The 15,170-nt window shown below is 46.3% G+C and overlaps 1 protein-coding gene across 1 annotated transcript in view; it reads right to left on the minus strand.

The window, feature by feature from the left end:
* LOC140386790 (double C2-like domain-containing protein beta) overlaps positions 1–15,170 on the minus strand; it is a 411,088-nt gene that overhangs the window by 16,094 nt on the left and 379,824 nt on the right. Inside the window, exons 7-8 of the mRNA XM_072469489.1 lie at positions 4,810–4,891; positions 222–318 (exon numbers count right to left, since the gene is read on the minus strand). Coding sequence (XP_072325590.1) covers positions 222–318; positions 4,810–4,891 — 179 coding nt within the window. The remainder of the gene's footprint in view (positions 1–221; positions 319–4,809; positions 4,892–15,170) is intronic.

Genomic DNA, 15,170 nt, shown 5'->3' on the forward strand with positions numbered 1-15,170 from the left:
AGACATTGCTAAAAGAAGGTAGCAAAACAAATACATAAAGTAACAACTGTATATCCGGAGTGTAAATCGTGAAGGGAGGATGATGATTACGAAACTAAAGTAGGTGAGTTGATTGGAGAGTTGCCTCGCTGAAATTATATTTGACTTGTCTTCAACCCGACATCTTAAATTTTTAGTATTTTCGTAACTTTCATGAAAAAAAGTAAGTCAAATTCACTTACCAATGAAGTCATTTGATTTTCCAATATCATAATCCCAGACAGTTACTTCCAGAGTTTTTTTTGCCAAGTCAGCCTGCTTGATTTCATAGCAAAATTCCTGTATTAAAAAAAGAATGAGTTTCTAATCTTACGTTCGTTACCCTGATTGAAATGACCTTCTCATTGTGACCATCTGGTTGATAATTGGGCAGAGCAGCTTAGACCTCCTTTATACAACCTGACAATTTTCACTCAAATGGACTGAAAGTCAGGTGGAAGAGCCATCTTACCAGACATTGGTGAATTTGAAAATCTAACCCTTAGTTCTTTGTCGATTTGATCATAAGGCTAATGAATATTTAATAACCCTAGTTTAAGCTTCTTCAATATACAGAACGGATGTCCATAGAATCCAGAGAGTCCCTACAGTGCAGAAGGAGGCCATTCGATCCATCGAGTCTGCAAAGACCCTCTGAAAGAGCACTCCACCCAAGCCTGCTCCCCTTCCCTATCCCAATAACACCTTAACCTAACGTGCATATCTTTGGACACAAGAGGGAATCTAGAATGGCCAATCCACCTAGCCTGCACATCTTTGGACTGTGGGAGGAAACCGGAGCACCTGGAAGGAACCCACGCAGACACGGGGAGAATGTGCAAACTCCACACAGACAATCACCCAAGGTTGGAATTGAACCCGGGCCCCTGGCACTGTGAGGCAGCAGTGCTAACCTGTGCCACCATGCCGCCCCTGTCCTGTGCATTTTCTCATCGATTTGTTGCAAGGTGGATGTATTCAAATCATCTGCTTATCACTCCTGTGAAATAATATCAGATTATTGCAACTGCAGTTTGCTACCTATAATTAATGTATATTAAAGGGAAATCAATCATACGAACTTACAATTCAAGAGAATATTGTGTGACGGACCGTACAGTCTCCAACAGTGTAATCCTGATTTACAGATGCAATATGCTTTGCCTTTTCTGCATAACACAATTAAATTGCAGCAAATTGATGCATACTTATTAGTTTTTATCAACTTGGAGTATAAATGAGTCTTTTGAAACTACAGGAGGGATCAATAGGACTATTCCAAATTAACCTCATAAAAGTTCTAAAGTTGAAGTTAAAGTTAGATCAACCATGATCTTATTGAATGTGAGATGGGCCAAGTGGCCTACTCCTGCTCCTAATTCATATGTTCGTAGGCACGTATTCTACCTCCTATAAACGTGAGACCCACCAAAGCTCTGTTGCCCATAATCTAACTTACACCAAATCCTATTCCTCCATTCCCTTTGCTCACTGATTTACATTAACTCCTAGACACGTAACGTATTGATTTCAAAATGCTCATCCTCGTTTTCAAATCACCTCACCTCCCCCCACCCCAACCTTCCGCTCTCAATCTCTGCAATCTCTTCCAGCCTCAAACTTCCAAAATACTCCTCCCTCTGGTGGCCTTGTCTTCAGTTCTCTAGGCCTCAAACTCTGGAATACCCTTGCTAAACCTCTCCGCCTCTTTACCTCGATTTCATCCTTTAAGACACCCCTTAAAATCTATCACTTTGACCAAGCTTTTGATCATCTGACCCAATGGGCTGGCTTCTCCGATTCTGCGGCTATGTCCGCAGGATCCATCTGGACTTACGATCAGAAAGTCGGCGCCATCTCCACACTGATCCTCGCGACCGTGCTGTACAGCATGATGCCGGCCATGTGAGAAAAACTGCCCCCCTGTAACACCCCCCGCCACCCCTAGACCACCCCCCACCAGTCCCCCCAGGCCAGGAATAAGCCCCACGGGCCAGCGGAAAGCCCCCACCCCCCCAACTGTGGCAGTGCTGGACAGTCTGCTCCGCCATGCGAGGTCCCCGAAAGTTGCACAGATACGTACCCCATGCTGTCGTGGACTCGTCCCATCGGGGACAGAGCATCGAGGAGGACCTTAGGTGATGTCCTGAGGCCGCCCTGATGGGATGCGGTGTACTCCCCGAGTACGCTGGTTTTGAGGTAACGGAGCACCGCAAAAACGGCGCTACCCCCCGATTACAGCACAAAAGTGGATTCTCTGATCGCCGAATGCGATTTCGGCTATGGCTATCGGAGAATCCCGCCCAATAGCTCCTCATCTGCACTTTATTTTGCATTCAATTATAGAATACAAATATTCTGGCTCCAATGCCAAAGAACCATCAGTATTTTATGTATGAATTAGGAAGCTCAAAGAATGAGCTGCCCACTGCATCACTTTCTTTCAGTTTTAAATTTTTTGTTTCTCAAGCATGGTCTAAAAGATTTAAGAAGGCTTTTGACTGTAGGTGAGATGTTTTTTCGACTATTGATGAAAATAACTCTGTATATATTGTACACTCTGATGGGCACTTTGCACACAATCCGAATGTGTGCATTGTGGTAGGTTCTGGGCCTAAATCCCAACCCAAGCCGAGACCAACATTTTTTGTCTTGCATTTATTCCACTCTGACTTTTAATTGCGATTTTCGATTGTAAACAAAATGACATCGGAGCATATTTTGGGACTTGGCTGTACGGAGAGATACAGCTAGCAAAAATCATGTGGAACCTGCTGCAATTGTTTCCATGACAGCTGGGCAGTGACAAAATAATGTTATTGTTCATCATCCGTCTGGCAGTGCTCAAATTTCTAAGAAATGATTTATCTGTGATCACGGATGTTCTGATTAACTCTGCAACTTCATGTTAATATTTTCATCCTTGATTCTGTCGGGTTTTAAACAGCCGATAACACTATAGCACATCCTCCCCATGTTCCTCGTGGAGGAATAGTCGTTTAAGTCCGCAGTTAGTTGTCAATAATTCAGTGATTTGAACATATTTCTGGCCCATTTCCCCTAAATATAACCATGGCTTAACATTACAGATAGCTGAACAATTATAACGTGCTTTATATGGGAATGGTTATAAAGGCCAGATTAGCTGAGGGGTGGGTGCAATATAGATTTTGGGTGGGATTCTACGTCTCCGACGGCGAAATCGCGTACGGCGATCAGCCGGAGAATCCCCGTTTGCCTCAAAATCGGGAGCGGTGCTGCTTTTGCAATGCTTCGCCCCCTCCAAAATGGCGTACTCTGCGAGTCCACCGCACGACGTATGGACGGCCTCAGGATGTCACCCGAGGGCCTCCCCCGATGCTCCGTCCCTGATGGGCCGAGTTCCCGATGGCGTGTGTCGCTCATGCTATTTATCTTGGTGAACCCGGCGTGGCGGCTGCGGACTGAGTCCAGCGCCGCCACAATCGGGTGGTAGCCGATCCGTGGGCAGGGGGAGCTTTGGGCGGGTGCTGGGGGCATTGGTCAGGGGTGGTCCGGGGGTGGCGAGTCTGCCAAAGGGCAGCACTATTTGGCAGGCCGGGTTCGCGGCCGGCCGAAACAGTGTTGCACGGTGCGGCGGCTGCTGCAGGCCACCGGCGTGCACATGCGCGGCCACGGACCCGGCAATCTTTCGGGCGTATCCGCAGCTAAAGCCGGGGGCTCTACGTTGCGTGCCTGCTGGCCCCCGACCAGACAGAGAATCGGTGCAGCCTTTGCGCCGTTTTTTCAGGCGTAAAACATCACTGTTCCCACGGCGGCGACAGCACTCAGTCTTCAAATCAGAGAAAAAGCCCTTTGTTTATATTATTGTCTGTTGTTGGAATGGCTATGCATCGTAATATCCCAGTATTGTCTCGGGGCAAACTTACTTAGTGCTTTCAGGAGAAAAATGCAGCTTCAGCATTTTGTTTCAAAATGGTATGAAAGCCAGAATCGCTTTGTTATCTGCCAGGCAAATGCTGGTGGAAGTAATGCTTGCTCTAACAGAAATGAAGCGCAGAGGGTAAGATATCCCAATACGAAGGACAGGATGCAAAACCCATACATTCCAAAGCTATTTCATTCCGTGGCGGGAAAACCGTGACCCTTGCTCTTCCGAAACAAGCCCCTGACACACCCGCGGGTCACGACCTTCACTTTGAAAAACCCGGCACTAACAGATTAGCCACAATCTCATTGAATAGCAGAGCAGGTTTGAAGGGCTGAGTGGCCTACTCCTGCACCTACTAAGTATGTCCATATGTACAGTTGCGAAACAGACCGTTCTAGTTGTCTGCTGGTGGGACACTTAACATGGATGGGGAATGTGGTTCTGGCGGATTGGCCTTTTAATGAACATTCACGAGTTGCAATTGTGGTTCTCGACATAGGTCAGCTGAAAACTAAGCCTCATTCAACCCACACCATCAAAGTCGGGAGAACAAAATTCCAAACAGATTTCCCAATGGCGGTAAACAGATTTTTACAATGACTTCAAAGTTTGTGATGATATCCACCATGATTCCCGCCATGAATGGAAGTGGGAAATTCCACCCGATGCTTTTTTGTCTGTAAAATGTGTTACCATACTCAGCCTTTCGGTACACATTATGGGCAGTTTATGGGAATGCATTGCACTTTACATTTCAGCATGTGCTCCAATGCATTGTGTTACTGCCTCGCTACTCCTGGAGTAGTTTTCTGGAAATTGCTTCCTTTAAGCTAATCATGCCATGATCAACATTTACTTTTCTTTAACCCTTCTACTAGTACCTCATTAAATTCTGGATTCAGCGTTTTCTTTTTCACAGCTGTCTTGTGCTTTGATTTCTTGTCCACGTCTGGCTTCAAGTATCTGGAAAAAAACATATGTTTGAGAAACAAGTGGTAGTCAAGTGTTTTTCAGTCCCATCATACTTATGAAAGATGAGGGGGAACATTCTACTGGTGTCCTGGCCAATGTTCATCTTCAATTTACAAACATATTAACTGGTCTTTTTTCCTTTTCTAATTCTCAATCTCTTCCCGTTGGAAGGGCCACAGGGCCAGGAAAATCTGAGCCTAGGTGGGGAAGGTCGATCAGTGGGAGGTGGATGAGGGGGAATTGGAGGGGGCGTTATCAGGGGTAGGACAGCAGGGGACTATCAATGGAAGGGAGGTGGGGGGGTTCAATTGAGTGGGCTGCTGATCCCATGAAGGTTGGCTGCCTCAGTTGTAGTGGCGGTTTGGGGCCTGCAGATGGGGTCAAGGGCCTGGAGGTGGCACAAATTTATTGAGTCAACCACATTGCTATGAATATGGAGTCGTCTGTAGGATGATTTCTTTCCCTAAAGGACATTGATGATTGTTTCATGGCAAAGCCTTTGACAAGGTCCCACATCGGAGACTTATAAAGAAGGCAACTGTACATGGGCTACAGGGTAATTTGATAAGGTGGCTTAGCTGTAGGAGACATAGGGCGATGACAGACGGATGCTTCAGTGACTGGCAACCAGTGTCCAGTGGCATACCATAGGGATCTGTACTGGGTCCCCAATTATTCATCATTTATATAAATGACATAGATGACTATGTGGGGTTTAGAATCAGTAAGTTTGCGGATTCCACAAAGGTTGGCCGGGTGGTTAACAGTGAGGCTGAGTGTCTTGGGTTACAAGAAGATATAAACGTGATAGTCAAATGGGCAGATAAGTGGCAGATGGAATTTAACCCTGAAAAGTGTGAGATGGTACACTTTGGAAGGAGAAATTTGACAAGAAAGTATTCAATGGACTAGGACGATCTGAGGAACAAAGGGACCTTGGCGTGTTTTTCCATAGATCTCTGAAGGCGGAAGGGTAGGTTAATAGGGTGGGGAACAGGTATACGGAATACTTGCTTTTATCAATCAAAGTATTGATTACATGCTTCTGTCATGTTGGAGTTGTATCGAGCTTTGGTGAGGCCACAGCTGGAGTACTGTGTGCAATTCTGGCCACCACATTATAGGAAGGATATGATTGCACTGGTGGGGGTGCAGAGGAGATTCACCAGGATGTTGCCCGGGATGGAACATTTAAGTTATCAAGAGAGATTGGATAGGCTTGGGTTGTTTTCATTGGAGCAGAGAAGACTGAGGGGTGACCTGATCGAGGGGTACAAGATTATGAGGGCATGGACAGGGTGGTTAGGGAGCAGCTGTTCCACTTAGTTGAAGGGTCAGTCATGAGGGAACACAAGTTCAAAGTGAGGGGCGGGAGGTTTAGGGGCATTTGAGAAAAAAGTTTTTACCCAGAGGGAGGTGACGCTCTGGAATACACTGCCGGGGAGGGTGGTAGAGGCAGTTGCTTCACATCCTTTGAAAGATATCTGGAAGAGCACTTGGCACGTGATAACATTCAAGGCTATGGGTAAAGGGTTTGTAAGTGGGTTTAGACAGATAGGTCAGGTGTTTTCCATGTGTCGGTGCAGTCTGCACTGTGTGATTCTGTGAGTGTGAGATTCCCCATCCACCACCACCAACCCCCTCAGATAGTCATTAAACTGAATGATATAAAATTCACTATCTGCCGTGGTGATGGGATTCGAACACGGTTCCCCAGAGTATTACCCTGGGTTACAGGATTGCCAGTCTGGTGATAATGCCACTGTGTCACCGCCTTCCCCCAGGAACACTGTTTTACAATGGAATACTGGTATGGGGATTGGAGCCTCATGGGGAAAGGTCAGTGGTGGAGTGTCTGATCAGGGTGGCTCCTCAGCACCTAGATCCAGGAGGTAGGTGTAAAGGGACTTGACTCCTGCATCCATCAAATCCTCAAAGTCTTTCCATGCTTGGGAAACCCATTTGACCAGAGTTGAAGCTGAAAAACTGAATGCGAGGCTCACAATCTCATTATAGTTCAAGTTCCAACCAGTTTCCGTGTCGTGACTTGGTCACTGATGCAGTTTTGAGCCTTGGGTTAAAATCACAAAGGGGTGGGTGGAGTTGATCAACAGACTTTTCAGACTTTAGCCCCTTAGTCTATTCAAACCTACATTCAGGTTAAAATTATCCCCCAAAATCTCCAAACACAGTGATGCAACCATCAATTCACTCGAAGACACATGGAGAAGTAAACCGTGGTTTTAATCAGCTTAGAACTGAGCCTGCCTGTGACCGGTACAACACTGAAGGCGGCCCTGCAGGTCAGCAGCTCTTATACTTCCTGTAAAGGGGGTGGAGCCATGGGCGGAGCCCATACATGCCCCAACATATCCCCTGTGGGTGAAGCCACACAATGGCCCATAGGTAGAGCCGACAGGGTTAATAACATAACACAGTGCACTGGTGAATTATCAGTAATTATACATTCACCACACACAGCTTCTGGAAAAAAAGGCCCAGTCTCAGCAATCTGGTTAAATATTTGAGTGGAGACTGGTCACTGAGATTTGATTTCTCCACCATTTTTATTAATCTTACAACACCATGTTAAAGTCCAACAGGTTTGTTTCAAATCATTAACTTTCGGAGTGCACCTCCTTCCTCAGGTGAGTGAGGAAAACCCAAATTATAACAATAAATCCCCTACTTAAGTTATCTGCCCTCTTAGTGACAATTTTAGGATTACTCCTGGCTTTAGAGTTAACCAACTTAACACACTCACAATTAAAAATTTACCCCACACTTCCCTCTCACCATTTTTCCAATATACTTGGAGGTTCATAGCTAATCAGGCTATACTAAGAATTAATCCAATATCGATTTTTTTATTTTGGTATGAAGCAAATCGCTATTCCCTGGTATTTTCCTTATAATTCGCCTTCATCCTCTCATTCAAGATAACCAATTTATACGAACAACATGCTTATGTCTCGGTGCAATTGCAACCCTTTTCACAGCAACAAAATGTAAGGAGAACTATGGGAAAAATTGAGCTTGAGGTAATGTTTTATTTAAACTATAAATACAGAATGTTCACCCTCACATAAGTTCTGGCTTAGGTAGTGCCCGCCTGCCATTTTCCCTACGATTTTTCCGAGTGGCCATCCTGATACAATATATAGTGAATTTTTCCACATGCTAAAAAAAAAAAAATACGTCGGCCCTCGTTTTCGGGGGTTTTCGAGGTGTCCGTGTATTTAAACAGCACGTAAAGTTCAAGATAAACCCCGAGTTACTTCTAATACCACAAATAAAGTTACCTATATATTTTAGCTTTAGCTCAGCATTCATACTAGGCCTGATAGGCCTCGCATTCCTGAGGAAGGAGCTGTGCTCCGAAAGCTAGTGATTCAAAACAAACCTGTTGGACTTTAACCTGGTGTTGTAAGACCTTACAGTGCCCACCCCAGTTCAACGCCGGCATCTCCACATCATCTTTATTAATGATCTGGATGAAGGCATGAATGCCCATGACATAAAATTTTCAGGACTGTCGGGAAAAGGCAAGGTAGTGGGACTAGTTAGGTTGTTCTTGCAGGGAGCTGACAAGGGTGTGTTGGGCCAAATGGCCTCCTTCTGCGCTGTAACCATTCTGTGATTATGTAATGTAAAGATTGATGTGGGTCTAAAGAGTTGAGCTTTGACGGGGGGTGAGCTGCTGTCTGGCAGATGTTTAAATATAGATAAACAGCAATGCAGCTGGGTAAGGATCATTCGAAGCATGTGTTCACGGTACAGAGTTGTGTGCCCAAGGGAGCTGATTAGAGGAAGGCTCTGGCCTTTAGAATGGAAAGTAGAATTGAGACTGATGTAAAACTGGGGTTCCCATTTGCTCTCACCTATGTGCACTTCTGTAAAAAACAATTTCACCCCTATTATTCTTTCCCTGCACAATGCCTTGGTCAAGCCAGATTTATAATAATCTGTCCAAGTTTGGTGCCCTCATATACAGACACTAGAAAAGATTGACAGCACAATCACTGGATTCTTACCTAGATTACCATGCTAGGTTTATAGGGCTGAAGCCTTTGACTCTAGTGAAAAGCATTGTCTTCAAAAAGATTTGATGGAGACCTTTAAAATAATGAAAGGATTAGACTCGGTCCAAATCGAGAGGCTATATAAAAAATGGAGAGGTCATATATTCAAATCAGATAGTACTATAAGAGGACTGGGACCATTGAGCATAGAGTTGGAACAGATGCCAAGAAGGTCACAGAATGTCATGAACAATTTGTCAGCATTCAACGTTAAGTCCAGATTTGCTGTAAGCATTCAGCCAGGCTTTAATATCTGCGTATAGAAGGTACGTGACTTCTTCAGGGATGTGTCACAGTTACCATAATCCCACTGAACATGCCTGATTGCCTTCAGGAGTGGTGAGATGTATTTCCTTGAATTCTTTCCTTCACTTTTCTTTCAGCTCTCCCAGGAATTTGCCTGGTTAGGTTGGGATGCTGGTGTGCAGAGGCTGCATCATGTCAAAGAAAGAGAATGCCACTCAATGGGCCAGCTGGTCATTTTTCTTAGTCTCATCAATATGCTCTTCACTATTTCTGGCTCTCACTGTGTGGCTCAAATTCTCTTTCCCCTTCTTTTCCAGATCACACTGTCTTTCCTTCCAGCTTCTTCCCCTTTGCTTTTCCTCTCCCCCAAACCAACGTCTTTCCATTTTCTTCATCTCTCCGCTGCTCCTCCTGGTCAGCTGTGGCTGGAGCCAGCAGGGCTTGCCGCAGGCCATAAAACCTTCGGGCCATTCATCAGGAAGACAGGGATTGCGACCGGCAGAAAGGCAAAGCAAGCGATGCGGGAAGGAGCTGGGCAGGATCACCACAGTAGCAGGGGGTAAAATTTTCAATAAATCAAACATCCATGGATCATGTTGAAGGGAAGAACTTGCCCTGACTTGCACAGATTGCAAACAATCAGAAAGAATACAGGTAGTCCTGACCCTTCCAGCAGCATTCAGGTTGAGCTCAATTCTTATCAAAGGGCACTCACCTGGCATATTGCAAATCTGCATTTTAAAGTTGCAAACACACTTATGAAAGAAAGCAACTGTAAATGGGTTATTGGTTACGTCAGTACATAGAGCCTGACATTCCGGGCAGGATTTAACCAAGTGGGAACAAAGCCCCACAGCGAGGGCGTTTAGCCGCGTGTTTCCCGGCGCTCGCAGCACAGAGAAACACAATGCCATAAAACAGCACCTGGGTTAGATAGTGGGGCTCAACGGGGAACGCGTAGCCGAGGGTGCGCACAGCCCCGTGTTGTGCACTGAAGAGCTCCACTCGCCGGAACCCCTCAGTTTAGCGAGCGATTGGGACACCATTTTTAAATGGCATCCTGATCTCTGGAGCCCCCAAATAGATCCCCAACCCCCCCAGCCCCAATGCATTATGGGAGGGTTCCCAGCTGCCCCCGCCCCCCCCCCCTGCACAGGGCACCCCTGGCCTGATCGCCACAGTGCAAAAACTGCCAGTTTGGCAGTGCCAACCTAGCTGTGGCAGGCTGGCACCCAGATGGTACTCCCATGGTGCCAGGCTGGCACTGCCAGGGCATCACCCAGCCCAAAGGGCATGCACCTGGGGGCCTCCGATCCCCTGGGAGACCCCCACGAGTGCCTTTCCACCTGGTCCCCCTTTGTGGAGACCGGTACTGAACGGAGCTCACCCGAGGTCTCCGAGGCAAAGGGGATGATAGATCCCAATGCCTCAGGTACCTCGGAAATTTCACATTAAAGTCAGACCAGCTGTCTCACTCTAATATGCAGATTTGCCTAAAAGTGGTCCCGCCCATTACATCGCAACATCTCGTGAGATTGCGTTAGATCTTGCGGGGCGTTGCGAGCCAGGTAGATCCTGGGACCGGGGTCTCCCAGCTTCTATTGGCCACGCTGTGCTGCGGCGAGCTGTTTTTTGGACGCAGCATGGCTGTTCGATTGCGCCCTCCCTTTTCCATAGCAAACTCCAGGAGAAAAAACATGTTTTTCATGAAAGTCAATACTGTTCGAATGAATTTAAAAGGACATGCAACTTTTCAAAACGTGCTTTGTGAGAATGCCATTTCATTAGTGGCACCAACAAAAATCTGCAGGCAATCACTGTGATCCTTCAATACCTCACAGTGTGAGCAAAATTCAATAATCCGGCATTGGGGCGCACGATTGTTGGAGAATATGTTTGAACACCAAGTGGGAATGAATCAATTTAACAAACAGAGTAATGGAATAAAGTGAGCACATTTTTGATGGGGAGTGGGGAAGGACAACTGATATGTCAAGAAAGCAGGAGGTGTGGAAAAAGCCTCCTGACATTAAAAAATAACACAAAGGTACAGCACAACTAATATCATAAAGGAGCAGGAAACAACAAATAGGTCTGAATTATAAATGGCCTGTTGAAGTGGGACAGGAGGTGGGGAGACTGAAAATGGGCCGACACTACATGTTCCCATCTACCTGGGATTATGGAGGGGCTGAATTGATGGCGAGAATGAGTACCCGCCTGACCATGGTGGCTAATGAAATAATTACCTTAAATATGGACACTCTCCTGAGGCCACCTGTATTTTCTTTTTATCAAGGCATTTGTATATACATTAAGCACAAACCAACACAAGTGTAAGGACAAACAGAAACCTCATAACAAATAAATAACTACCCGAACACCCCAAGTCCCTGCCATACCCCTCCACCCGTCCTGCCTTTCCCTTTATCACCCCCCCCCCCAGCCCCTCCCCCTGTCGATACCTCAATTTTCCTTGAAGAAGTCGATGAATGGCTTCCATCTCAGGGTTATCCCACGAATTGACTCTCTTTTTTGTTAATAAATATTTTATTGAAAATTTTTGGTCAACCAACACAGTACATTGTGCATCCTTTACACATTATAACAATACAGATAATAATGACCTTTTTTATATAAACAAAAAACAAATAAATAAATATTAAATAACAAAAATGAAAACTAGCCCTAATTGGCAACTGCCTTGTCACAGGCTATACCCCCCCACCCACCCCCCCCAATCCCTCCCCCCCCCCATCCCCTCCACCCCCCATCCCCCATCCCTCCCCCCCCCATCCCCCATCCATCCCTCCCCCCCCCATCCCTCCCCCCCATCCCCCATCCCCCCCCATCACTCCCCCTCCCAATCCCTCCCCCCCCCATCCCTCCCCACCCCCCCCATCCCCCATCCCTCCCCCCCCCCCATCCCCCATCCATCCCTCCCCCCCCCCCCCCATCCCTCCCACCCCCCCCAAGTCCTGGGCTGCTGCTGCTGCCTTCTTTTTTCCCCCATCTATCTTTCCGCAAGATATTCGACGAACGGTTGCCACCGCCTGGTGAACCCTTGAGCCGACCCCCTTAGGACGAACTTAATCCGCTCTAGCTTCATGAACCCCGCCATATCATTTATCCAGGTCTCCACCCCCGGGGGCTTGGCTTCTTTCCACATTAGCAATATCCTGCGCCGGGCTACTAGGGACGCAAAGGCCAAAACATCGGCCTCTCTCGCCTCCTGCACTCCCGGCTCTTGTGCAACCCCAAATATAGCCAACCCCCAGCTTGGTTCGACCCGGACTCCTACTACTTTTGAAAGCGCCTTTGTCACCCCCACCCAAAACCCCTGTAGTGCCGGGCATGACCAAAACATATGGGTATGATTCGCTGGGCTTCTCGAGCACCTCGCGCACCTATCCTCCACCCCAAAAAATTTACTGAGCCGTGTTCCAGTCATATGTGCCCTGTGTAATACCTTAAACTGAATCAGGCTTAGCCTGGCGCACGAGGATGACGAGTTTACCCTGTTTAGGGCATCTGCCCACAGCCACTCCTCGATCTCCTCCCCTAGCTCTTCTTCCCATTTCCCTTTTAGTTCGTCCACCATAGTCTCCCCTTCGTCCCTCATTTCCCTATATATATCCGACACCTTACCATCCCCCACCCATTTCTTTGTGATGACTCTGTCCTGCACCTCTTGTGTCGGGAGCTGCGGGAATTCCCTCACCTGTTGCCTCGCAAAAGCCCTCAATTGCATGTACCTGAATGCATTCCCTTGGGGCAACCCATATTTCTCGGTCAGCGCTCCCAGACTTGCGAACTTCCCGTCCACAAATAGATCTTTCAGTTGCGTTATTCCTGCTCTTTGCCACATTCCATATCCCCCATCCATTCCCCCCGGGGCAAACCTATGGTTGTTTCTTATCGGGGACCCCCCCAATGCTCCGGTCTTTCCCCTATGTCGTCTCCACTGTCCCCAAATCTTCAGTGTAGCTACCACCACCGGGCTCGTGGTGTAGTTCCTCGGTGAGAACGGCAATGGGGCTGTCACCATAGCCTGCAGGCTGGTCCCCCTACAGGACGCCCTCTCTAATCTCTTCCACGCCGCTCCCTCCTCCTCTCCCATCCACTTACTCACCATTGAAATATTAGCGGCCCAATAATACTCACTTAGGCTCGGTAATGCCAGCCCCCCCCTATCCCTACTACGCTGTAAGAATCCCTTCCTCACTCTCGGAGTCTTCCCGGCCCAAACAAAACCCATGATGCTCTTTTCTATCCTTTTAAAAAAAGCCTTCGTGATCACCACCGGGAGGCACTGAAACACAAAGAGGAATCTCGGGAGGACCACCATCTTAACCGCCTGCACCCTCCCTGCCATTGACAGTGCTACCATATCCCATCTCTTGAAATCTTCCTCCATCTGTTCCACCAACCGCGTTAAATTTAGCCTGTGCAATGTGCCCCAATTCTTAGCTATCTGGATCCCCAGGTAACGAAACTCTCTTGTTACCTTCCTCAACGGTAGGTCTTCTATTTCTCTACTCTGCTCCCCTGGATGCACCACAAACAGCTCACTCTTCCCCATGTTCAATTTATACCCTGAAAAATTCACCACAGCAGCTGAGACAATTCACAGCATTCTAAAAAAAAATAACAACATTCTAAATAGAACAACCCACAGCATTCTTTGATAAAAGGTCAATTTGCTCTCTGTCCCAATATTCACAGATCCTTTACCACATCTGTGTACCAATTTTGGTTGAAATCCATTCCTCGGTGATGAAGACGACGCATCCAGTTATACAGAATCTTCAAGAATACTCAGTTTTTGTCTGTCCAGGCAATTATGATTGATCAGTTTAAGGGGCGTGTCTGTTGGTGGGTTTATTTGGTGAGTAGTGCCTGGCGCATATGGAAGGCCATGGGGTGCGTGGGAGGACTTGAGCACATGAAGCATGATGGCAGCAGCAATGGCAGGGTTGTTGTTGATGGGAATGGCATGGGAGGAATGACATTGGGAGAGTTGGAACTTGGGAGGAATGTATGGAGATGGAAGGAGAGAGAGATGTCATATGAGGGGTTGATGAGAGGATGTTACGTATGGCAAAACAGCTGGGATAATTATTTGATAGAACATACTATTCAATAGCTATTGTTTATGCTAAAAATGACAATTCACTAGATTAGCATAAAAGTGCTTTAGAAAAGCTGTCAGGTGAATTAAACAAATACATAGGCATTGATTTTTTGAGATGAAAACGGCAATAAGAGGCTACACCCTCCAGAGTCTCTTCATAGTGTCAAGAAGCAGAGATAGTTTTAAATAATCTACATTTGCATTTTTGGATATTAGAAATAAGGTATAGAATTAAGTGAGTTTAATAAGGTATAGAATTAAGTGAGTTTAATTTAGTATCTCTATGTAAGAAAGTGTTTAAGCTCTATTTAGATTCATGCTAAACAAAGATGTTTGTATGTATAGGGGTTTTTTGGTTTTATTTTAATAACAGATTACGTGTAGTTTTTTAATTTTAACACACAGGTTCCTATTAAACAACACTTCAAATGAACACACAGCTCTCATTCCACTTACACATACAGGTAAAGGTGATATTTGCATTTACGAAACATTTTTATTCTGTTAGGGAAGTTCCTTCAGACTCCTTGTCGAAAGCCTGTCTCTAGTACAGGTTTCCATGACCCCTCTCTGTGGCTTTTAAAATCCTTCTTTTCTACCTGTACAGACAGGCTTCTCCCTCGCTCTCTTTCAGCTCCACCCAGTTCGTCAAACAAAGGTTCCCTCCTGGGGTGTCCAGACTGGAACTCATTTGTACAAAAGAACAGAGCTGTGCTATACATTTACAGACAAAATAGGCCATCAGACTATGTAATGGGCCAATGGCTGATAAAACAAGAATGTCCTGAAGGACATTGGATTTTGATCC

Source organism: Scyliorhinus torazame, chromosome 12 (assembly GCF_047496885.1).
Source record: "Scyliorhinus torazame isolate Kashiwa2021f chromosome 12, sScyTor2.1, whole genome shotgun sequence".
Classification (NCBI taxonomy): Eukaryota; Metazoa; Chordata; class Chondrichthyes; order Carcharhiniformes; family Scyliorhinidae; genus Scyliorhinus; species Scyliorhinus torazame.